Source organism: Phyllosticta citribraziliensis (assembly GCF_038025025.1).
Source record: "Phyllosticta citribraziliensis strain CPC 17464 chromosome Unknown J3D65scaffold_13, whole genome shotgun sequence".
Taxonomy (NCBI): domain Eukaryota; kingdom Fungi; phylum Ascomycota; class Dothideomycetes; order Botryosphaeriales; family Phyllostictaceae; genus Phyllosticta; species Phyllosticta citribraziliensis.
The window spans coordinates 801,500-822,823 of NW_027117350.1; the positions used below are offsets into that span (position 1 = coordinate 801,500).

Here is a 21,324-nt window from a genome sequence, read left to right on the forward strand (position 1 = left end):
CACCAAGTATATCGGCTTCAACACGCACCATGTATCTTGTCCCGATGGATGGTGCAAGGATGTCCGATCAGGAGTGTGGTTAATTGACTTGTCCATCTTCCCTTCGCTTCTTCTTGTCACTATGATCTTGTATTTCTTCGCTTTCCTTCGCTTCGTCGTTGCGCGGTCATAGGGATTCGCTTTCACTTCGCTGCACTGCTTCGCGGCGTGCAAAACCTCAAGTTCCCATCATGTTCGGCTTCCACATTACTCTTCTCTCCTCTTTCTTTTCCTCAGAGCCATCCCCATATTCTTCATTGCAAACTTCAAACTACATCGACCATGGCGCACCTCGAGCACCGTCCCAAGTCCCCCAAAACCCTCACAGTTGAAGACCTCGAACGAATGTTCAAGAAGAAACCCAAGCCCACGGCTCTAGTCACGTCTGCCTCTCCTTGTTCCGCTCCCACGGCTGTCCCAGCGATCGTTGTGACAGCCCCCCTCGAAGACGCGGCTGCTCCGGCTCAAGATCACACGGCCCGCACGAACACTTTCTCTACTGCTTCTGCTGCTGCTTATTCTTCTCGTTCTGCGTCATTTCCAAAGCATGCTCGGCGCACCACTGCCGTCTTTCATCAGAAGCATTCGCAAAAGACGCATAGTAACTCTACATCGCAGGGTCTCGCAGAGGTCATCGACAATCTTGGAGACCTCAGGAAGAATCCGCCACGTCCAATTGCCGAAAACGCCGTCAACCAAGGCACCGTCCTACAGTCCGTGGTCAACTCTTACTTGACCTTCAAAGCCGATACCATCCACGAGGACATACAGCAGCGCTATCATCTCCCCGCCATGGAGCGCCCTACCGTCCCCGGAATCGCCACCAATGGCCTCCCCGTCCTACCGCAGGATGTTGCCGCCGACACTGCTTCCCCGGCCCGTGGCAAAGCCATGAAGGAAGCCCTCTTGCAAAAGCTGCGCCCGCCCCCGCTCGAGTACAGTTGGGACTTTTGGCACGATCGCCAGGGCCGTGACAAGAAGCCATCGTGGGCGAACGAGGGCCAAAACGCGCCCAGCAGCGACAACACCAACGGCGGGGACGACTCAGTCGAGTACGAGTCGCGGCTGGTGAAGCTCGAGACCATCTCCGACGCCAAGCAGTTTTGGTCCCTCTTCAACAACTTCGACCTGGGCGACCTGAAGCTGCGCGACAGCGTGCACCTGTTCCACACGGGAGTCAAGCCGGTGTGGGAAGACCCGCGCAACGTCAAGGGCGGGGCGTGGACGTTCCGGGTGCCCAAGGAGAAGGCGGCGCAGTTCTGGAAGGAGGTGGCGTGCATGGCGATTGGCTCGCAGCTGCAGGACGCCATCGACAACAGCAAGAAGCGCTTCACCTTCATCGACGACATTTGCGGCATCTCGTACAGCGTGCGCTTCAACTCGCACCTCATCAGCATCTGGAACCGCGACTGCGAGAACACGGAGGGCGTCGAGAAGCTCAAGAAGGTTGTTCTGGACAATATTTCGCCCGAGCTTGCGTTGAGGGAGAATCAGCACTACTACAAGAAGCATTCCGACCACACGGGCTTCAGGCCTCCGATGGCGGGTGGTGAGAAGTAAGGCAAGATCTGGTTCGACTGCTTTTTGTGGGCTTGCAAACATAGGATCGATTTCATCACGGCCATTCGACGTCGGCGTTGACCTCAATGGCGAAGGTTTTTCATGGAGAAATTGACTTAAGGCTCTGATTCTTGGTGGAACGGCGTCCGGAGCGACAGGCAGAACAGTTAAGCAGCGAAGCGGATACCGTTTACGGCCTCTGCATGAAATTGCAAACCGATAGAACAAAGCCCCCAGACCCAAACACCGCTTTTGAAAACACCGTGACCCGTATGTCCCCAACGCCTTGCTGTACGTGACCTTTGTAAGGTAGCAAACACCAACATTGCGACATGATGTCACAGGCTAGCCGAAAACACCAGCGCGCCGCATGACGCTCTCGAACTCTTCCAACGTGACGCCCCTGGCCACGCCGGCCTTGCCTCTCGCCTCTCCGTTCGCCTCGAGCACCATGTCCCACAGCGTGTCGTCGTCGACGTCCTCTCTCAGCTCACGCGCAACGCGCTTCAAATCAGCCACGGTGATGGGACCCTGCGCCTGCCCGGCGCCCTTGAACAAGCGATACGCCTCCCTGACCTCGCGCCTATTCACCGCGCCCTCTCCCTCTTCTTGGTTATATTCGCCATCGTCGTCGTCGCCGCCGCCGCCGTCGCCGCCCTGCGCCTCCCTCTCATGCATTAGCACGGCCGCGTACCCGTAGAACGCGGTAAAAGGCACGAAGCCTTCGGCCGCCGGATCCAGCATGTCGAGCGCCTCGGCTGCGTCGGCGGACGACAGGTTGTATCCTAAGGCTGTCAGGCACCGCCGCACGTCGCCGCGGCGCAGTACGCCCATGTTTTGCGTGCTGCCGGGGCTGTAGGAGGGGTGGGAGAGCGAGAAGAGGCTGAAGGCTTCGCGGATCAGCGTGTCTTGGGCGGCGGAGAGCGAGTGTTGGCGGGCGAGGGCGCTGCGGCGGGGTGTTGGCGTCGTCGTTGTTGTGGTGTTGGCGGGACGGCGGCGTGGAGGCTGCGGGTGAGGTGTGAGCGATGTGTGGGATAGCGAGCGGAGGTAGCATACCATGGCGACTGGATGTTTGAGCGGACGGGCGAGTGAGCGCTGAGAGATGTAGGCATACGGGAGTCTTTGATCATGTCCTATTCAGATCCTCATACCGAACCAAGCAGAGCTCCATCCACAAGCGGCAGTCCGCGACAGCACGGACCACAAAATCGCCGACCAATAACGTCATCATTGGGTCCCCATGCCACTACGCCGCAACCGGCTAGCGCACCCGCCCACCAGGCACCTTTTCCAACTTTTTTTCTCCTCCCGTCTTCTCGCTCTTCCATCCCCTCAGACACTCTTGACACGCCCGCCCCGCGCAACGCACGCCGGTCTGTCGCAATCATTGCTTGCATCCGCACCACTCCCATCCCCTCGTCTGCGTCTCTGTCCGCGTCGCTCACATGCCGAGCCCTCCCGCGGACGCGGCTAGGTGCAGTACGTGTAGCCGGCCGACATGAACGGCTGCCTACATCGTCGCGTCCGGAGGCGAACACCAGAGACTGACGACTGACGCCTGATGGACGGGTGGATGGACGCCCGCACATTTCTGGGCTCAGCTGCCTGCCTGCCTACCTGCCTGCGCTGCCAAGTGCCCAGCAGACGGACAGACTACACGCTCAACGCAGCAGCAACGGCGCAGATCGCTGGCAAGACGCGGCGACAAGGCCGGTGTCAGGCCCTTCAGGTTGTTTCTCACACCCAGCTCTCCCGTTCCCCATCGTCATCAATGACATAAATTCCCTCCCGTCTCTCACGCCCCCCCTTCCCCTTCTCTTCCCCACCTCAACACATCACAAACACAGAACATGCTCCCAGCAGAGGATATGGCTTTGATGCCTACTACAGCAGTAGGAAAAAGAGCAAGAGGAGGAAAAAGGAAAACACCCGCTTCGAAAATGCTAGAGCCCGCCATCTACATGTTCCAGGATGAGCGAGTGTGGACAGAGAAGCAAGAGCAACGACCCTTCGTCACGCACCTTCAAAACGTGCTGTGGCGGACCCCCCTGCATCCCACCTCGTTCTGCCGGCTATGCGCCTCTTGAAAAGGAGAGAGGGGCTGGCGGATGGGGTGTGGGGGGCTACATTTATATACATATATCTATGCGTGACGTTCTTTTTTATGTAGAATCTTTGAAAATGATGATTGTTTTAAGGGAACTTTTCGAGTTGGTGTTTGCAATCTGATTGTGTGGTTGTGACATTGATTATGTGAAGGAGTAGGACATGCTTCGATGATGTGGTACTGCTACTACACCCCTACATGTACGTACCTACATGTACATAGCCACGCGACCTTCTCCAAAGACGAGAGTACTCGACCACTCGTCCACCAAAGCACCCCACAGGTATCCTACATGTACCTTCCCATCCTCGCCTCCACTTCCCTCCACAGCTCACTCACTCACTCACTCAAAAAGAGGCGGGCACCAAACAATAACGACGACAAGGCCAACACCGACGCATAAATAGACAAGCACGCACACGCGCATAAGCGAAGCACTCTCGGTCGACAATCTCGCATGCCAGTCGCGCCGCCCATACATTGACTCTGCTCACTCTGCCTGCCGTCGACGCACATCTTCTCTCTCTCGCTCTCTCCTATTCCGTCCCTTTCTCTCCCTTCCCCCTCCCGCCCGGCAAAGAATAAGCGCAAAGAAGAACCACGACCCAAGTCTGACCCGACCACCATTCGCGTCCCTTCCGCGTCCCTTCCGCATCTCGTCCGGTGCCGTCCAGTGCCTTCCAGCCAGGGACAGACCACCAATGCCGCCACGAACGAACCCCCCGAAAAGGAAAAACAAAACCAAAAACAAAATCTCAACCCAACCAAGCGCCGCCGCCCCATGAACACCTGACCCATTCGTCCGTCCGTCCGTGTATGCCATGATGCTTCGCTCGCTCGCTCCGTGATGCCGAAAACAGACAAGGAAATCAAGGAAAAGGCCGGGAAACAATGACCGGAGAATGCATGCTCGCTCGCTCGCGTGGAAAAAGGACGAAGGGGAGGAAGGGATGATGATGATGATGATGCGCGTACGAAAGACGGGAGGAAAACAAGACAGACAGTCTATGAAAAGAGCCGAGCCAGCAGCGTCGCCGTTTTGGTGCGTCGTTGAGCTTGACCGCGCAAGCAGACGGCCACCACGAGGCGGAGGTGCAGAGCTGGCTGCACTGCACTGCTGCTGGGTATGCTAGTGATGATGCTGATGATGCTGATAATGCTGATGGTAAAAATGATGCCGAAAATGACGCCCGAAAGTGCTGCGACTGCACACTGTGGCGCAGAGCAATGCAAGGAAAGAGAAGACGCCCCAATCGGTGGCCACAATGGCGCTGCCATCGCGGTAATCGAGCAGGCGACGGATCCACGGGATGCGACGCGGCGCTGCTGCTGTCGTCAAGAGCGGGCTGGCCGCTCGTCTGTCTGCCTGCCTGCGGGCAGACCGAATGTGATGTCTGAACTCGAACCAGGGCAAGACAATGCTGTCTCAAGAACAAGGAGAAGACGTCATCTACGCAGCGGCGGCGACGCTGTCGCTGCTGCCACCTCCGCCGCCCGCGCATATGAAGGGCGCGTTTTCCTGCAGGTCCTGGACCAGGTCTTGCACGTTGCTCAGGTATTGGCCGAGCAACCTCTGCTTTTCCTCGGTGCTGCGCGTCGCGCCGGGCAGAGGCTGCGCGTCATTGCTAGTCCGTCGGCGGTGCTCAGCACTCGTTGTTTTGCGGGGGCCCTTGGCGTTTGCGTTGGCAGTGGTCGAAGAAGAATTGCTGCTACTGCCACTGCTGCTTCTGACGTCGCCGACTGGCGCCTCAGGCATGAGATAAAAGTACAGAAACTCCATGATCTTGAGCTTGAGGGCGTTGGGAGTGCCGCGCGCCTTGAACAGCGAGGTGATGTTTTGCAGGCCGCCGGCCTTTTCAAAGGTGCGCGTGTTGGCCGGATGCGAGAGGAGCGCCGTGACGAGGACCAAGAGGGTGCGCGACTGCACCTTGTGGCATTCTTGGTAGTCGAGGAGGTCGAGGAGCAACTGTGTCACACGGATGGCTTGTCAGTTCCATTGTTGCCGCAATGTCTCGGGTGGCGGCTTGCCGGGGCGATCAACGTACAGTCATGTAGATTTCTTGCTTGAATATGGAGCGCGACGGCGGGTGGAGAAGCAGGATGCCCTGCAGCAGATCCAGGGCCGCCACGACCAGGATGTTGTTTTGGCTGTCTGGGGTGGGTTCGCGGTTAGTCAGGGGGTCCATGGGGTTGCGAGCTTCGATGGGACTTACTCGACCTCATGCCGAGAAGGTGCTCCAAACAGGCAGTCAGCCTTGTGGCAACTGGCGGGGCGTTAGCTGGAGGCGTTTTGGTGGTTGGCACTGTGTATACGACGTACCGTTCCACTCGAAGCCTTCCTGCAGGCGGAAAAACTCTCGAAAGGCGGGATCATGATGCAGGGCCTTGAGGGGCTTTTGGCGGACGTGTTCGGCCCTGGACAGACAGATCTGGGCGAGGAGGCCCTCGATTTGGCGCAAGCCTTTGCGGATCTTGGCGACGTCGTTGGAGGTGATGTTGTCGAAGGAGAGGTCGAGAAGCGCCTCCATGATGGGGGGAGGGACCGAGTCGGGAGTCGTCGAGGCAGCAGAAGCAAGTTGCAACTCGAGGCGCCAACGGTAGGTAAATAATGGCTTGTGTTTAAAGGGTTGGCTGGGAGGAGGGCTTTGTGAGACCTGAGGTACAGGCGCGCAGAAGCCTGGTTCCTGGGCTGGCACCCTTGCAGGTTTTGGGCTGTGGAGGTGGGAACTGCTGCAGTCTTCAGCTGCACTGGGGGAATGACTGGGTTGTCTGCCTCTAGCGTTCCGTGTACGGCTGCCCGGGCACATGCAGGCAGTGGACGGCGATGATGGATGGTGGGTGGCTGACGGGTGTTCTATTGTTGGCAGGGGGACACGGCAGCGGCTAGAAGTACTGCGAGAGAGTAGCCTCGACGACAACACCATGACCGACTCTTCTCTCATTCTCCATCCTCATGTCCATTCTTTCGACTTCGCGCTCCGTCTTCTCCTGAAGGTCGCGCTGCGTGTCGGCGGAGTCTCGACTGACGGTCGTGATGTGTTTCCCGCGCGGCCCCAATCACAGCCCGCCATGGCAGCCGCCAGCCCAACAACGAGCCACCTCCCGCCCTCTGCGCTGCGATTGTCGAGATCGACGCCCTCTTCACCAACCCACCCACGTGTCGACTCCTCTATTCTACAGCAATCTACATACGTGCCGGTTGCCCTAGTCTGGCGTTCCTTTGCAATCCTCGTCCTCTGGCTGGCCGGCCCGCACCGCGTCTGCTGCCTTGCGTGCAGGCTGGTCCATCATCATCAACATCACCATCACCACCCGTAAATCCTTGCGGCAGTGCATTCACGCCTCTCAACCCTCGCAACATGGCGCCTCTTGCATTCACGCACCGCTGCCGTCATCAGAATCCACATGTTCGGCTGCAAACCCAAACCCAGCCGCTGCCCGGACGAATCATAGCGCCTGTCGATGCCTCAGCCAGCAGGGCACATCCCAGAAGGTCGACAGCCTCGCCTCGCACTTTCAGCCTCTCTCATCGCCCCAACGAACCCAATCACAGCCATCATCCAACCATTCAACCTCTCTGTCGCTGCCTTGATTTTCTCCTGACCCACCGCCTGCTGCAATCATGGATGGCCCAAGTCGCGTGATGCCTCGTCTTCATTTCATTCCTCCTCTAGCCGAGCCGCGGCGCAGGTCCATCAACAAGTCGGCGCCAGACGCGCCAATCACTGGTGCCAAATCGACCATCAGAAACAGGCTTCGCGTGCCGATTCGACGTGGCCGCGGGAGCCGCCCATGCCATTGGACTGCCTTGGGCCGAGACAATGGTAGCCACCACAAGTGTACCTTTTTCAAGACCATTATGCCTGCCGCAAAGAGGTGGGGATTGTCGTGGAAGAGGGGAAGAGGAACATGGCCCGGCCGGCCCCCACAGCTGCCGACCAGTTTGACGATCTACGTCCACAACCGTCGTCATCCGCCATGGATTGGATCCCCGCCGCCCGCAGATAGCCAGGGCCTTGCGATCCTTCACCCACTGCCCTGGTTTGCGGACTCGTCCGTCTAAAAACAGCAGCAGCTTTGCTGACTATTTCTGACTCTGTCAACCCCATTTTCACACTCACTGGTGGCGCATAGCCACCGAAATCTCTCGCATCTTCATTTGTAGAGAGGAGATACTCTTACCTGATTCTTCTCTTTAGTCTCCCACGTAACCGCTCTTTCGGCTATAACGGCACCTCGACCTGCGATAGCACGTCGTCAATGACGTCTTCGACAACGACGCCTTCTAGCACCTGCCGCACGGCTTCAATGTCGCTCCCCCACTGCAAGCTGCGCTCATTTTCGGGCGTCGTCAAGATGATGCGGTGCGGGTAGATTTTGCGCGCCGCCAGCGCCACAAGCGACGGCGTGACGAAATCGAGTCCATGTAGCGGGGCCAGGGCGCTACTGCGTGTTAGCCAGGGGTGCCATCACCGTCAAGACTGGCTTGATTGGTCGTTTGACGGCCATGTTTCGATTCGCCCGCCTTTGTACATACCGGACAAGCAGGTCAAAGTGGCGCGTCGCCTGCGGTGACACGCCGCCAGCGACGGCCCGGTGCAGACGCATGAAGACGACTATGTTTTGCAGGTATGCCCGCACCTCGGAGCTGAGGCGAATATGCGGGATACGCTTCGTCAGGGACGAGATTTCCTGCACCCAGACAGATCAGCATGCTACGCATCATGTGATTCGTCTCTGTTTGTTGCTAGCTCACGTCTTGGCCAAAGGTTGGTGTTTTGCGGCCCACTCTAGACGTCGATGGACGCACGACTGATGAGAGAGATGCGGCATCAAAGTCGTCGCCATTATCGACGGAGCCAAATTCGTCTAGGTTTGGCAGGCCATCTTCTGGCTGGTGGTAATGGGAAATGAAGATTTGGTCTCGCTGAGCACAGTTAGTTTCAGGAGCTGCAAAGCGCAGTGCGTGGCTCAGTACCAAGTGGACGTCCAATTCGTCAGTCGAGTCAGGTGCTAACAGAACAATGAAGACGAAGCGCTTTGGGGCGGCATGGACGGCATTGCGGGTGTAGATGCGTTTGTTCCTAATTAGCTACAGGCAGAAGTTAGAGCTTCGTGTTGGAGGTGTAATCGGAGCAGTCTAAAGCATGTACCTCTAGCGCCTGGATGTGGACCTGGCTGCGTGATTGGTTCAAGTTTTTGGCAATGACAACGTTGGCAATGGACTTGTTGGCCTCGAGCGGCGACTTGGGGCTCAAGAGGGCCCGACTGTTCGGACGGTAGGCCGGGCTCACGGGGCCAGCGTCGTCCTGACAATGGAGGAGCAGTGAGACAAAGGGTTCGGCCAAGGCTGAACGTTATGGGGGAGCCGGGAGGTAAGCTTACGCGAGGATGCGGGCGAGGGGGCACGTGGGGAGAAAAGTAGGATTCGTCGTGGGCGGTGTTGTTGTCAGGGACGAGCAGGTCGTTGCCGAAATGGTCGACGGTGGTTTTGTCGGAGCAGTCCAGGACGACGCTGGACAGGCCAAAGACGCCGGCCGTCAACTGCGCGCAGGCATAAGCGTCCTCTCTGGCGCCTGGTGCGGATGCTGCGTAAACCAAAACTCACCACCTGCAGCTCGCGAGCCACGGCGTCGAGCTGCGACGGGTCGGCCTCGACGATGCAGTGCTGCTCGGCGACCAGGCAGAGCAGCGCCGCCAGCTCGAGGTTGCTGAGAGCGTGGACCTTGTCGGCGGCGTCATGGTCCATCATGATAATGTGTCAGTCGCAACGAAGGCCGCCGCGCTGGCTTGATGCAGTGGGTGAGGTGCTGCAGGTGAGGTGCAGGTGAGGGAGCCGGGCGAGGGACCCCACGTGATGTTGACGCCGCGCCGGTCGGCCGGTCGATTGTCAAAACTTGACAGAGAGATGACTTCGACAGCGCCACCTCTTTGCCAGTTCTCCTCTCTGCTTGTGGCCGTCTTGCAATCCCGTCCAGGTCGGGGGTGGTGCCCAAGACGTGACGTGCGTCTGTTCGCCGCAAACGCTCCTCCTTGCACCGCAACCTAACCACCGGTTTCCACCACCACCACTACCACCACCAGCCGAACACCACCAACATCGCTACCGCTTCCCATTCTGCTCCGCCGGGCCGCTCCTGCTCGCGACCATCGTCAGGTCAGCCGGAGCCCTCACTCCCCCTCGCTGCTCCTGGCGCCCTCCCCTGGGCTCGACCCGCCGCGACTCGACTTTGACCCTCTACGTCTTCTTGTCGTCCTGTGTCGCTAGGCGTTTTGTCCCGGCCACAGATCCCTGTTGTCCGTGTCACTTGGGCCCATCCTGGCACCGCCGCAACCAAGGCGCTGTCGCCTTCGCCTCCACCGCCGACAAGCGCTGAACTGAGCGAGCGAGCGACGACATTTCCGCCAGAGAAAAGAGGCCTCGACTCTCCTCGAGCACCCTCACTCCTCACGCCCCTCACTCAGCCTTGTCCGGCAGATCATGTTCACAACGCCTGCGCCCTCGGCACCCACGCTGTCCACCACGACTTCCTCCGCCCAGCCCACCTCTCCCTCTCGCTCTGGCAGGCTTCGTGGGCTGAGCTATCTGCGGAGCTACACACACAACCACCTCCATTCCCATTCGAGCGATCGCTCTTCGAGCGGGCCCGCCGCCTCTATCCGCCGCCCATCCCTTCACAGATCCAGGTCGCAGTCCAGCCCCAACTCGGCTCGCAACGCAAGAAATCACGCCGCGACTTCGAGCGACCCCTCGCCCCAGCTTGACCTGGCCTCGTCACGAAGCAACAACAATCACGGCGCTTCCGCTGGTTGGGTCCCTACAGTCGTCGGTCGAAGTGGTTTATCGCGCGTCGCTTCTTCTGCCGAACCCTCGACCACCTCTGCCACTTCCCCGCGGCCCGCATCAATGACTCGCAATCGAGCAGAATCCGCCGCACCCGCCCTGGGTGCAGCCAGCAATGGTGCTGTGGGAGACGCTGCTACTCCGACAAAGCAGCTGCCTTCGATTCGTTTCATACCCCATGACGATCCCCGCGCTACTCGGCCGAGTCTCCAGTTTCCTGTCATCTCGAGGACCTTGCTCAATGAAGACAGCGTCATCCGGGTCGGTAGGTACTCGGAGAAGGACTCCATACCGACTGACGTGCCCGCCAACATTCCTTCGGCCGCCCCCGTGGGCTTCAAGTCCAAAGTCGTTTCGAGGCGCCACTGCGAGTTTTGGTGCAAGGACGGACAATGGTGGATCAAGGACGTCAAGTCGAGCTCTGGCACGTTTCTGAACCACATCAGGTTGTCTCAGCCTGGCGTCGAGAGCAAACCGTTCAAGGTCGGGGATGGGGACGTGGTTCAGCTTGGTATTGATTTTAGAGGGGGTGAGGAGATGATTTTTCGCTGCGTCAAGATCAGGATCGAGTGCAACCGCAACTGGCAAAAGTCCCTGAACAACTTCAAGTAAGTGCATTGATTTTGTCGTGTGAGACAATGCTGACAAAATTAGCAAATCCACCCACAAAACCCTCAGGAGGTTAGCCCAGGGCACAGGAAAAGTCAAGGACTCGGACACCGCTAGCGTGCACAGCACCGATTGCAGCATCTGTCTCATGTCGATTCGCCCTTGCCAGGCTCTCTTCGTCGCTCCGTGCTCGCATGTTTGGCATTACAAGTGCATCTCGAGAGTCATCAACGGCCCTAGCTACCCCCAGTTCATGTGTCCCAATTGCCGGATGGTGAATGACTTGGATGCGGACGTCAGCGAGCCCGAGGATTTCGATGACGAATTGGACGAAAGCCTGGACGAGGTGTTGGCAAAGACAAGGATTACAACCACGAATGGACTGGGAATCGAAGAGGAGGTTGAGGGGACTGCAACGCCTCGTCCAAGTGGCGTCACTCAAAATCATGTGGTAGAAGCCGCTATGAGTGGGGCTGTGCCAGTCTCTACCTCTGAAGACGATGATATTTCGCTAGCGCTTGAAAGAGTCGGTCTTGCTGGTGAGGAATCAGGGCCATCATCTGATCCAGATCAAGCATCAGATGGAGGCGTTCAGACTCCTCCGGACGAAGATTCTCAGGACGACACTGCTGGCTCATCTTCTGCCACGTCGGGGCCGATCCCCATCGCAACGCCAGGCAACGGCGCTTCCGGGGCTACGCCTTTCGGGTCAAGCACGATCCTCAACACACCGAATCCGAGGACGCAATATGCACTTACGCCAACTCCAGCCGCCTCGACAGGTTTGGACTGCCCCATGACTCCAAGGAATGACGCTGGACCGTTTGTGCTCGACGGAAGTGGAACCAGGAATTCCAACCGAAGATCCAGCATGGACGAGGCGGCAGAGGTTCTCGAACGCGGCGCCGATGAAAACGCAGGCGTTGGCAATTGAAAAAAACAGGCACACACGATCGATACCTCCATCTGCAGATTTTTTGGAAATAGGCGAGCATGGCGTTTACGGCTGATATCACGGGCGGCAGCGTTGTCGTGGCGGCGGAGGACAGCATATGACCACAACTCTCCTTCCGCTGTTCGCCTTTACCCGGTCTCTTTTCATCTTTCCTTTTCTCGCTACTAGCCTGTTCTCCCCTAGCATGTGGACCGTAGTGGCCAACTTCGATATCTCGGTGACGCTGGCGCAATATCTTTTCTTTTTTCTTGTTTTCCTAGCGGAGCAAGGCAACGCCCCACGCGCTGGCCCAACGCAGGCCATCCGGTGTGGCTGTACTACTTGCGTGCAATCATTAGGCTTGCACGAGATAGAAAATCTATGAGCTCATGTTCTCCGCAGGTTTGGTAATTTGAGAGTAGTTGGTGTTTGAGGCTGTAGCCGACGCGAAATAACGGCTGCCTGCTAAGTACACGCAGTTGTTGCAAACTTCGTACTTGACCTTTGTCATATGAAACCCCAGAGCTACCCATACCAAACCCTGGTGTTCCAAAGGGCAAGTTTTGCGCGCCCTGGGCCCTTGCCGAGCGTGTACCAGGGCTCGGGCTTACATAACGTCATCCGGATGGGACCGAGCGTCGAGAAATCGCCATGCAGGTCCACGGCCGACCTTCACACCACAATCCACCACAGAATCTACCATGCTCCGCTCAGCCCCGTCAAGACTCCAATCGCGGGCACTCACACGGTTCGCGACCCCACGGACAGCGTCAAAAACATGCGCCGCCCAGCGCTTCGCCTCGGTCAAAGCGGAGGAGAAGGTTGGTCTAGAGCTTGCCATGACAGATTCCACCAGCACCTTGTTGACGCGCTGTAGGACCCCGCTGAGCTAGACCAAATAACCACACTCCCGAATGGCATCCGCGTCGCCACCGAAGCGCTTCCCGGTCACTTTTCCGGCATTGGTGTCTACGTCGACGCCGGTTCGCGGTACGAGACTCCCGAACTGCGCGGCGTGTCCCACATAATCGACCGGCTGGCGTTCAAATCGACCAAGAACAGGTCGTCGGACCAAATGCTGGAGACTCTCGAGTCGCTGGGAGGCAACATTTCCTGTGCGTCGAGCAGGGAGTCGCTCATGTACCAGTCGGCCACATTCAACAGCAGAGTGGAGGATTGCGTGAGCCTCTTTGCGGACACGATTCGCGACCCCCTCATTACCGACGAGGAGGTGGAACAGCAGCTGGAGACGGCGGCCTACGAGATTAGTGAGATTTGGAGCAAACCAGAGCTCATTCTGCCGGAGCTGGTCCACATGGCCGCGTACAAGGACAACACGCTGGGGAATCCACTCTTGTGCCCGCAGGACCGCCTGGGTGAGATAAATGGCGCAACGGTGCAAGCGTATCGCAGGGCATTCTACCGGCCAGAGAGGATGGTTGTGGCATACGCTGGAGTCAACCACCAAGAGGCCGTCAAGCTTACCGAGCAGTACTTTGGCGACATGAAGGGCGAACCCATACTCTCACAGACCGGCTCAGAGGCAACATTAAACGCTGATGCCGCAGCGCAACCCGAAGCTGCCACCTCGAATGTACCATACAGTGCGCCACAAGAACCCTCAAAGCTCCTCAACAAGATTCCTTTTCTCAAGAACCTCACCACAGCCGCCTCGGCGCGCTCTTCACCCGCAACCTCCCCCGACACTATTTCCTTGCCCACATCCTCCGACCTCACTCGTCCCGCGCAATACACCGGCGGCTTCGTGTCCCTCCCGCTCCTCGAACCACCGCCAAACCTCGCTCTCCCCCGCCTCACGCACATCAACATCGCCTTTGAGACGCCTGGCATCTCTTCGCCAGACGTCTACGCGCTGGCGACGCTGCAAACGCTGCTCGGCGGCGGCGGCTCCTTCTCCGCCGGCGGCCCAGGCAAAGGCATGTACAGCCGGCTCTACACCAACGTCCTAAACCAATACGGCTGGGTCGAGTCGTGCGTGGCCTTCAACCACGCGTACGGCGACAGCGGGCTCTTCGGCATCAGCGCAGCATGCGACCCGCGCTCCGCAACCAGCATGCTCGACGTCATGTGCCGCGAGCTGGCGACGCTGAGCGCGACTTCGGGCTACGCGGCCGTCAAGAGCTCGGAGGTGCAGCGCGCCAAGAACCAGCTCAAGAGCTCGCTGCTCATGAACCTCGAGAGCCGCATGGTCGAGCTGGAGGACCTGGGCCGCCAGGTGCAGATGCACGGCCGCAAGGTCGGCGCGCGCGAAATGTGCGACCGCATCGACGCCGTCGACGTCGCCGAGGTCCGCCGCGTCGCGAAGCTCGTCTTTGGTGGTGCCGTGAGCAATCCGGGCAAGGGGAGTGGCGCGCCTACTGTCGTGCTGCAGGAGGGCCTGCTGGATGGCGAGACGGCCGAGGGCCGCAAGAATTTGGAGTGGGGCGAGATTCAGGAGAGGATTGCGCGGTGGAAGCTGGGGAGGCGGTAGACTTGCTGGAAGACTTGATTTCTGGTGGCGCGAGCTGGTCTGCTGTCTGTTCTCCCTCTGTCTGTCTGGCGTGGTGTTAGTGTTGCTGTACTATAGGATGGTATGACAGAGGCAGGCAGAGGAACAGATGCAGGCACATGCACCATTCAATCACAAAACAGCAGGACTTGAAAAAAGAGAAGACTTCGGCGAAGTCGTCGTCAACATCCAGGCCCTTCCTTAGGGAGACCGAAGCGCAAACCCTCTCTCTCCTATCCTGCACCACTCCCCTTCAGCTCCTTTCCTATATAGACTCGCCCACTCACTCGACACCACCCTCTCCGCCTTCAACCAAACAAAACAAAATAAAACAAGTAAAAGCCGAAAAGCTCAAAAGCTTTCAATATTCCACTTCTGCTTCACCATATGACTGCTTCCTTTCAGCATAACTCTACTCTCGTGCTCCAGTGACAGATATTTCTTGATTTCATCTCTCGTTGTTCACGCGGCAAGGCTATCTCGCTTTGCTACAGATGTCTAGATATGATTCGATTTGACTGGAGTGAACTGGACATCACTAGCCAAGTCGCTCGTCAGATGGCCAGGCCAGTGTACGAAGCTCTGCGTCTGTGTGTTTGAGGCTCACTCGCTTGACCTGAGCTCATTCGCTTCTTGTCTTGCTTTTCAACTCCCTCATTGATTTGGAGAGAAGCGACGGCTCAGTGCAAGCATATGTGAGAGAATAAGAAAGAGGAGAGGAAGAAAAGGAATGGAGGGGGAGGGCGTGGAGGCTACGCTTCTACGCCCTATTGATTAATTGATTACTATATCTATACGCTGTTTCTCGGCTTACCTACCTACCCACCTACAACTTCACCTTCAATTGCCTATCTTACTATATCCACCCTCCTATGACTATCTACGTAGCCCATGTTTAGCTCGCGTTACGTAAGGGAAGTGTATACCAACAACCAATAAAACTAGTCATGGAAGGAGAAAGTGACACAGAACGGAAAGAGCCGCCGCTACGAGATTGATATACTCTATGCATCAAGTCTACAATTGTAAAGGAGAGGAAATGAATGGACTACTGGAAAGAAAGAACACTCTACTGCACTTTACCCACAACACCTCTCTTACCCTACCGCCCACGTCGGCCTGTATTGGCATATTACTTTGCATCTGAGAGCCAGCAAGTCTCATCCATCGCTATACTTACATCCCATTCCCACCCATATTCCCTTGTCCTTGCCTTGCCTTAGGCTATGGTATGTAGGTACATAGCTGTCGCTGCCCGTCTGAATCATAGGTATCAACACAGGTGATAGACAAGAGCCAAGAACAGGTAATCGATGCAACAACATCATGCGGCGCATGGCATACCACATCAGCAAGCCAAACACACATCCCATTTTCACCCTCCCGTACCCAAACCTACCCTACCCTGCCCTACCTAGCCTATGATACAATGCCACTACTACATACCTAATCGCTGCCTAACCGCTGTCTACTACTACTGCTACAACAGCCGCTCAACTCCCACCGCCGCCGCCGCCGCCGCAGTCAATGCATAAACAAACGTCATTTTAGCCGAGAAAGAAGAAGAGGTACAAGAGCACACGAATACGCCGCCACCGCGGCGCGGCACGCTTACCAGACCAATCCAACAAGACGACGTTCGTTCCAGTCCGTCCATGTATCCATCCATTCGAGTCACCAGAGAGAGCATGCCAGGGTGGTAGGTACTCAGGTCGTTGACGGATTCAACCACAGGCGGCAGCATGCATGATTGTTTGCATCGTCGAGGCTGCTGCTTGCCTCCAGCTCATACGCGCATCGTCGGTGGTGCGTGAAGATGGGGATATCGGCACACACGTAGAAAAAAGGTAGAGAAGCTAGCTTACCCTTGTTGACGAAGGGGAGGGCCGTTTTGATACTTAAGCGAAGAAAGAAAAAGAAAAAGAGGGCGACGACGACGGAGGAAAATTAGGTAACCTTTTTTTGCAACAAACCCGTGCCCACAAGACAGGAAAGGACCTCACTCCACCATCCCCGGTGTGTGGCTGGCCCGTGGAGAGACGGAGAGGACGAGGACGGGAGGCCGCCCTACTTGATCGACAGCCCCCCCTTGATTTTAAGTATAGGTAGGCTCTTGTTTGGGCTTGTTTCGGTTTGGTTTGGTTGGTTGGTGGTTGGTTGAATGCGGTGGCTCTTCCTTTAGTAGCGGCGTTTGCTCCTCGAGTCGCCGTAGCTGTCGCCTCCTTCGTAGCCGCGCTTGCGAGGATAGTCGTCTCTGCTGTCCCTGCCATACCCACCATCGCGATCACGGTCACGGTATCCGCCGTGTTCGCGTCTCGAGCCCACCGGCTCGCGGTTGCTGCCGCTAGCGCCGCGGTCTCTGTCTTCAAACCGACTGCCGCCGCCGTGTCCTCCGTCGCGGCCTCCATACCCACCAGAGCCAAATCCACCCGACCTTCCGCGAGGACCAGCAGGTGCGCCTTCGGGAGCGCCTCCGCCCCAGCCGTTGGACTGGTATCCACCACGCTCTCCTCCTCCAGAGCGGCCGCCATAGCCACCACGGAATCCGCCTCGGTCGAATCCTCCCCGGTAGCCGCCACGACCACCACGCATGCCGCCGCCAAATCCACCTCTGCTGAAGCCACCCGGTCCAGCTGGCGGGCCGAAGCCTGGACCAGAAGGCCTTGCCGGCACGGCCTTGGTGTATCCACGTCCTCCGAGACCTCCTCCAAGGCGGCGCGGGCGCCAGCCGGACACGGTGCGGCCACGCTCAACGTCTACCAATACCTTGCGGTCTTTGATGCGAATTCCGTCGGTTTCCTTGTAGGCGGCTGTAAGGTTTGGTAAAGCAACTGGGTTAGTGATACAAAAGACCTTTACCTTGGGAAGCTGGGGAAAAACGGGGGGATGATTGAGGATGCTTTACCCTTCATGTCCTTCTCACGCTCATACACGATGAAGGCGTATCCGCGGTTCTTCTTCTTCTTGGGCGCGTCCTCGGGGGCGGTCGTGTCTTGGACGAGGCGAATCTGCGACGCGTCAGAACACGATATGGAGGAGGTGCATTGTGCGTACCCTCTCAATGGGGCCAAAGCGTCCAAACTCCCTTTCCAGATCCTTGGGCTCGACGTCGTACGAAAGGCGCGCCACAAACAGCGTCCTAAAAGGGTCGCCCTTGACGTTTGGATCATCTACAGGTTTGACTGTAAAGGTTAGTCTACGTCTCGAATCCAGAGGGCCATAAGGAAGACACACAGTTGGCAACGCCATCAGTCAGTGTCTTGGCCACCTTCTCCTTCTTCTCTTGCTTGAGGCGATCTTTGCGCTGGAGCCAGCTCTCGGTTGGAACGTAATGGTCGTCGTATTCCTTGAGCGCCTGCAGATATTGGCCCACGCCATCAATGTTTGCCGTCTTGCGTTGCTCAGGCGCATGATCGGACGGTGGCAGGTAGCGGAGCGGAGGGCGCGGCGCAAAGAGCGCGAGCAGGTTGGGGGGCAGCTTGTCCGTCATGGTCGGTCAAGATGCTGTGCTCCGTCTCGAATCAAAGGCAATGGTCGTCGTCGGGGCGGCCGCGAAGGTGCGTCCGCGGTTTGAGAGCCGGCGAGGGACGAGCGGAGGAGATGGTTGGGATGGTGTTGACGTTGTTGTGTGGGAAGCTGCCCTGCGCGCTCCGGCGAAAGGAAGGAATCCAAGCACCTAGACGAGAGCTCAGCACAGCCGGCTCTTGCCCGGCCGGGGTCGCGCGAACCACCACGTGATGGGGCTCGAGGCGGTGACCAGCGGCAGGATCTCGAAAACACCACGCCCGGTGCCCTCTCCAGACAGCACCATTGCCACCAGTCGCGTCGCCCATCACCGTCAAGATGCCTCTCGGTGCGCTCAAGGCCGTGGCTCAGAGCCAGGTACGTCGCTGCGCCTCGCCCACGACCGCAAAGTCCGCCACCAACTGACGTGTGTGTGCGTGTGCTCAGAACGGCGTCGGCGCCTTCATCAAGCAGTGCAAGCGGCTCGACTTCCACTACTGCGACTGGGCCGGATCGTCCAAGGGCATGATTGCCTTCCTCAAGCACACGCTGCCCGACTTCGCCAAGGCCAACTCCCACATCGAAATCACCGTGTCGCCGCGGCCGAACAAGCACCCCGTCATCAAGGGCCACTACGTCAACAAGCAGACCAGGGCCATTTGCGTCAAGAAGCTGGATCCGTTGCAGATTCTGCGAAAGGCTGAACTGCTGCGCGACTCGTCTGGTGCCATCAACAAGCGCAACACCAACAAGCCCGTCAAGAGTATCAACGAGAACGTCAGAGGCATTTGGAGTCCGTTCCACGGGGCGAGATATAAAATCTAGACCACGGGGAAGCAGGGCATTGTTCATTGGGTTGGGCGGCGTCTACAGGGTTCGCGAATATCATGGATCAATGGCTCGCAAAGAGTCGCAAAGCAGGGTTGCAAGGAAATGTATTGGTATTTTGAAATGCCATCAAAGCCGTTTCTCTACACATGTCTCATGACTATCGATGCAAAAATTGCCCGTCTACTGGTTCGCGTTGATGATGTCGACAAAGGCGGGCTTCAAGCTGGCGCCGCCAACAAGGAAGCCGTCGACGTCGGGCTGCTTGGCAAGCTCCTTGCAGTTCTTCTCGCTGACGGAGCCGCCGTAGATGATTCTGGTCTTGTCGGCAACCTCGGGCGAGACGTCCTTCTTTAGCCACTCGCGGATGGCGGCGTGGACCTCCTGGGCCTGCTCGGTCGTGGCGACCTTGCCCGTGCCAATGGCCCAGATGGGCTCGTAGGCAATGACAATCTTGGACCAGTCCTTGATCTCGGCGGCGACGGCCTTGAGCTGGTTGTTGACGACCTCGATCGTCTTGCCGGCCTCGCGCTGCTCGAGGCTCTCGCCGCAGCACAGGATGACGCTCACGTCGCCGTCGAGAGCGGCCTTGGTCTTGCTGGCGACGAACTGCGTGCAATCAATTGGTTAGCCAGGGCGTTCGTTCGAAACCTCCCGTCTTTTTGCTGGTGCAGCCGTCCCATTTGATCCGAGCTTGTCTGGGGCGGGGAAGTGATCGTCACGTACCTTGTCGTCCTCCTGGAGAATGACCCGACGCTCCGAGTGGCCCAGCAGCGTCCAGTTGATGCCAGAGCTCTTGAGCTGCTCGACCGAAATCTCGCCGGTAAAGGCACCGTTGGGCTTGTCGTAGACGTTCTGGGCCGCAACCTCAATTTCCTTGCGGAGGTGCTCGCGGACGAGCAAGAGGTACAGCGAAGACGGGGCAACGACGACCTCTGTTTCGTCCCAGTCAGCTCACTCTGTCCCTCCAATGCACCGTCGTACGGTGTCAGGAATGCGGTGAGGGGTCGTTGGACTAAACTCACCGACGTTGGGGTCCAGCTTGGCGTTGTTGAGGTTGTTGATGATGTCGGTGATGGACTTGATAGTCCCGTTCCTGCGAGGAAGACGTCAGTTCGTGCCAGGGAGATGAAGCTGGGTCAATTGCCACGGCAGCAAGCAGCACTCGACGTACATCTTGAAGTTTCCACCGACGAAGAATTGGCGAGGCATGATGGCGGTTTGGGGGGGGGGGGGGGGGGGGTTGATGTTGGTGTGAGTGTGGAGAAGAGGGATTGGGGTATCTTGAGAGTGTGTCGAGACGATGGAACGGCAGGTCGAAGGGTTTAAAAGAGGACGAAGAAGTTTCGGACACGGTGCCAGCTATGATGTGAGATGGGCCGGGCACAGGAAGGAAGCTCTTTTCAGCAGGCAGGCGTCATAGGCGGGGCACGGCGGACAAGAGGGGCACGGCCGAGTCGCGGCGACCTGGAGTGGACGGCTCCCGCGTTTAGCGTCACTCACTCATTCCTGCGCCTCTGCTGCTTCATGTCATGCCGCTGTCTCTTGTAGCCAGCCGCGCAACAAAGTCCGCTGGCCTCTTGGTACCTCTTCCCCTGCAGCTGCAACGCCCGTCGGTGTACATGTGCAGTACACCTACGGCCAAGCGCCCAAGCAGCTGAGCTGGCACGAGCTCAGTGGACTCATGTTGTGCAACCGTGGCCGATATCGTCATGCGAGCTCAAACGATATATGCTGACGGACTTTCGTTAGACGCCGTCGCCGACGCAAATAGGGCATCGAGTGGTCGACAAGAAACCCATCATTTAAACCAATCCGTCACGGCCAATGGGCACGATTCGTCTCATCGTCTCACGAGAAGACGGTTGCGATTGTATGAGTCGTTGATGGCGAGCAGAAACGATACCTGAGGTAGTTGTACGTAGGAGACTTCACGCACCCCGGTGTCCTCGAAAATAGCGCAGACCCTTCATCCCGTCCTCTCTTCTCCACCGCCCTTGCCCCTGCCCCTGCTCACTCACCCCCCACGGCCATACTGCCCCCTGCTCACCACCAACGTACGCCACCCACTCGCCATCCCTCCCCCCTCTTGATCTCGACCGCGACCGCGATCTCGTCTCGCGCTGGCGCTGCCGCCGTACACATGTCACTCTACTCCTACTCCGACTTCTGCTCCCAGACCTAGATCTGGACCGTCGAGCTGGCCGCTCCCGTGCCACGCCACGGACTATGTTTACTCTCGCATCACTCCTCTCCCCACCACTTCGCTCACTGGCTCGACCGGCCGGCGGTACTTGCCACACCCATTCCTCGCAGGGTGCAAGCTGAGTCTGAAGACGAGGACGCGAATGGCCATGAGGCGGCAACGGTGCTGGAACCGGCAGCGCCAG

General features: G+C 58.0%; 10 protein-coding genes across 10 annotated transcripts; 4 read left to right on the plus strand and 6 right to left on the minus strand.

The window, feature by feature from the left end:
• Positions 1-831: 831 nt before the first annotated feature.
• Positions 832-1,599, plus strand: J3D65DRAFT_561043 (translation initiation factor eIF 4e-like domain-containing protein; the record flags this gene model as incomplete). The annotated part of the gene is made up of 1 exon (XM_066797498.1): positions 832-1,599. One exon carries the CDS (start codon positions 832-834, stop codon positions 1,597-1,599), a length of 768 nt encoding a protein of 255 aa, XP_066650903.1.
• A 122-nt stretch (positions 1,600-1,721) lies between these two features.
• Positions 1,722-2,767, minus strand: J3D65DRAFT_639712 (EF-hand superfamily Ca2+-modulated protein). Its single transcript, XM_066801741.1, has 2 exons — positions 2,656-2,767; positions 1,722-2,604 (listed from the first exon to the last, which is right to left on the minus strand). The coding sequence occupies exons 1-2, from the start codon at positions 2,656-2,658 to the stop codon at positions 1,945-1,947; spliced, it is 663 nt and encodes a 220-aa protein (XP_066650904.1). The 5' UTR covers positions 2,659-2,767; the 3' UTR covers positions 1,722-1,944.
• Positions 2,768-3,936: 1,169 nt separating this feature from the next.
• Positions 3,937-4,668, minus strand: J3D65DRAFT_138807 (uncharacterized protein). Its single transcript, XM_066793967.1, has one exon. It carries the CDS (start codon positions 4,502-4,504, stop codon positions 4,046-4,048), a length of 459 nt encoding a protein of 152 aa, XP_066650905.1. The 5' UTR covers positions 4,505-4,668; the 3' UTR covers positions 3,937-4,045.
• A 488-nt stretch (positions 4,669-5,156) lies between these two features.
• On the minus strand, positions 5,157-6,234 carry J3D65DRAFT_671762 (cell division protein Cdc14; the record flags this gene model as incomplete). Its single annotated transcript, XM_066803420.1, has 4 exons — positions 5,157-5,672; positions 5,752-5,858; positions 5,920-5,970; positions 6,027-6,234. The coding sequence occupies 4 exons, from the start codon at positions 6,232-6,234 to the stop codon at positions 5,157-5,159; spliced, it is 882 nt and encodes a 293-aa protein (XP_066650906.1).
• Positions 6,235-7,888: 1,654 nt separating this feature from the next.
• On the minus strand, positions 7,889-9,711 carry J3D65DRAFT_680921 (uncharacterized protein). Its single transcript, XM_066803722.1, has 7 exons — positions 9,315-9,711; positions 9,092-9,250; positions 8,860-9,015; positions 8,685-8,798; positions 8,463-8,633; positions 8,244-8,398; positions 7,889-8,149 (listed from the first exon to the last, which is right to left on the minus strand). The coding sequence occupies exons 1-7, from the start codon at positions 9,456-9,458 to the stop codon at positions 7,930-7,932; spliced, it is 1,119 nt and encodes a 372-aa protein (XP_066650907.1). The 5' UTR covers positions 9,459-9,711; the 3' UTR covers positions 7,889-7,929.
• A 93-nt stretch (positions 9,712-9,804) lies between these two features.
• J3D65DRAFT_138741 (FHA domain-containing protein) lies at positions 9,805-12,444 on the plus strand. The gene is made up of 2 exons (XM_066793966.1): positions 9,805-11,158; positions 11,205-12,444. Exons 1-2 carry the CDS (start codon positions 10,188-10,190, stop codon positions 12,091-12,093), a joined length of 1,860 nt encoding a protein of 619 aa, XP_066650908.1. The 5' UTR covers positions 9,805-10,187; the 3' UTR covers positions 12,094-12,444.
• Positions 12,445-12,794: 350 nt separating this feature from the next.
• J3D65DRAFT_561046 (Metalloenzyme, LuxS/M16 peptidase-like protein) lies at positions 12,795-14,584 on the plus strand (the record flags this gene model as incomplete). Its single annotated transcript, XM_066797499.1, has 2 exons — positions 12,795-12,914; positions 12,971-14,584. The coding sequence occupies 2 exons, from the start codon at positions 12,795-12,797 to the stop codon at positions 14,582-14,584; spliced, it is 1,734 nt and encodes a 577-aa protein (XP_066650909.1).
• Positions 14,585-16,563: 1,979 nt separating this feature from the next.
• J3D65DRAFT_138617 (U1 small nuclear ribonucleoprotein 70 kDa) lies at positions 16,564-18,267 on the minus strand. Its single transcript, XM_066793965.1, has 4 exons — positions 17,837-18,267; positions 17,657-17,784; positions 17,508-17,610; positions 16,564-17,412 (listed from the first exon to the last, which is right to left on the minus strand). Exons 1-4 carry the CDS (start codon positions 18,090-18,092, stop codon positions 16,781-16,783), a joined length of 1,119 nt encoding a protein of 372 aa, XP_066650910.1. The 5' UTR covers positions 18,093-18,267; the 3' UTR covers positions 16,564-16,780.
• A 138-nt stretch (positions 18,268-18,405) lies between these two features.
• On the plus strand, positions 18,406-19,072 carry J3D65DRAFT_639729 (mitochondrial 54S ribosomal protein mL43). The gene is made up of 2 exons (XM_066801742.1): positions 18,406-18,484; positions 18,554-19,072. Exons 1-2 carry the CDS (start codon positions 18,446-18,448, stop codon positions 18,929-18,931), a joined length of 417 nt encoding a protein of 138 aa, XP_066650911.1. The 5' UTR covers positions 18,406-18,445; the 3' UTR covers positions 18,932-19,072.
• On the minus strand, positions 19,025-20,550 carry J3D65DRAFT_639731 (triosephosphate isomerase). Its single transcript, XM_066801743.1, has 4 exons — positions 20,109-20,550; positions 19,960-20,030; positions 19,661-19,869; positions 19,025-19,543 (listed from the first exon to the last, which is right to left on the minus strand). The coding sequence occupies exons 1-4, from the start codon at positions 20,144-20,146 to the stop codon at positions 19,118-19,120; spliced, it is 744 nt and encodes a 247-aa protein (XP_066650912.1). The 5' UTR covers positions 20,147-20,550; the 3' UTR covers positions 19,025-19,117.
• Between the last annotated feature and the right edge of the window lie 774 nt (positions 20,551-21,324).

What these genes read in the sequence shown, in the direction of transcription:
- J3D65DRAFT_639731 (XM_066801743.1), bottom strand. Translation starts at nt 20,146, where the DNA reads ATGCCTCGCCAATTCTTCGTCGGTGGAAACTTCAAGAT. An exon ending in GTCGGTGGAAACTTCAAGAT is followed by an intron (nt 20,031 to 20,108) that starts GTACGTCGAGTG and finishes TCTTCCTCGCAG; the next exon opens with GAACGGGACTATCAAGTCCA. An exon ending in CAAGCTGGACCCCAACGTCG is followed by an intron (nt 19,870 to 19,959) that starts GTGAGTTTAGTC and finishes GGGACGAAACAG; the next exon opens with AGGTCGTCGTTGCCCCGTCT.
- J3D65DRAFT_138741 (XM_066793966.1), top strand. Translation starts at nt 10,188, where the DNA reads ATGTTCACAACGCCTGCGCCCTCGGCACCCACGCTGTCCACCACGACT. An exon ending in AAGTCCCTGAACAACTTCAA is followed by an intron (nt 11,159 to 11,204) that starts GTAAGTGCATTG and finishes TGACAAAATTAG; the next exon opens with CAAATCCACCCACAAAACCC.
- J3D65DRAFT_138807 (XM_066793967.1), bottom strand. Translation starts at nt 4,504, where the DNA reads ATGGGTCAGGTGTTCATGGGGCGGCGGCGCTTGGTTGGGTTGAGATTT.
- J3D65DRAFT_138617 (XM_066793965.1), bottom strand. Translation starts at nt 18,092, where the DNA reads ATGACGGACAAGCTGCCCCCCAACCTGCTCGCGCTCTTTGCGCCGCGC. An exon ending in GACTGATGGCGTTGCCAACT is followed by an intron (nt 17,785 to 17,836) that starts GTGTGTCTTCCT and finishes TAACCTTTACAG; the next exon opens with TCAAACCTGTAGATGATCCA. An exon ending in GCGTGAGAAGGACATGAAGG is followed by an intron (nt 17,413 to 17,507) that starts GTAAAGCATCCT and finishes CAAACCTTACAG; the next exon opens with CCGCCTACAAGGAAACCGAC.
- J3D65DRAFT_639729 (XM_066801742.1), top strand. Translation starts at nt 18,446, where the DNA reads ATGCCTCTCGGTGCGCTCAAGGCCGTGGCTCAGAGCCAG. An exon ending in AGGCCGTGGCTCAGAGCCAG is followed by an intron (nt 18,485 to 18,553) that starts GTACGTCGCTGC and finishes GCGTGTGCTCAG; the next exon opens with AACGGCGTCGGCGCCTTCAT.
- J3D65DRAFT_680921 (XM_066803722.1), bottom strand. Translation starts at nt 9,458, where the DNA reads ATGATGGACCATGACGCCGCCGACAAGGTCCACGCTCTCAGCAACCTC. An exon ending in ACGAATTGGACGTCCACTTG is followed by an intron (nt 8,634 to 8,684) that starts GTACTGAGCCAC and finishes AACTGTGCTCAG; the next exon opens with CGAGACCAAATCTTCATTTC. An exon ending in CACTTTGACCTGCTTGTCCG is followed by an intron (nt 8,150 to 8,243) that starts GTATGTACAAAG and finishes AACACGCAGTAG; the next exon opens with CGCCCTGGCCCCGCTACATG.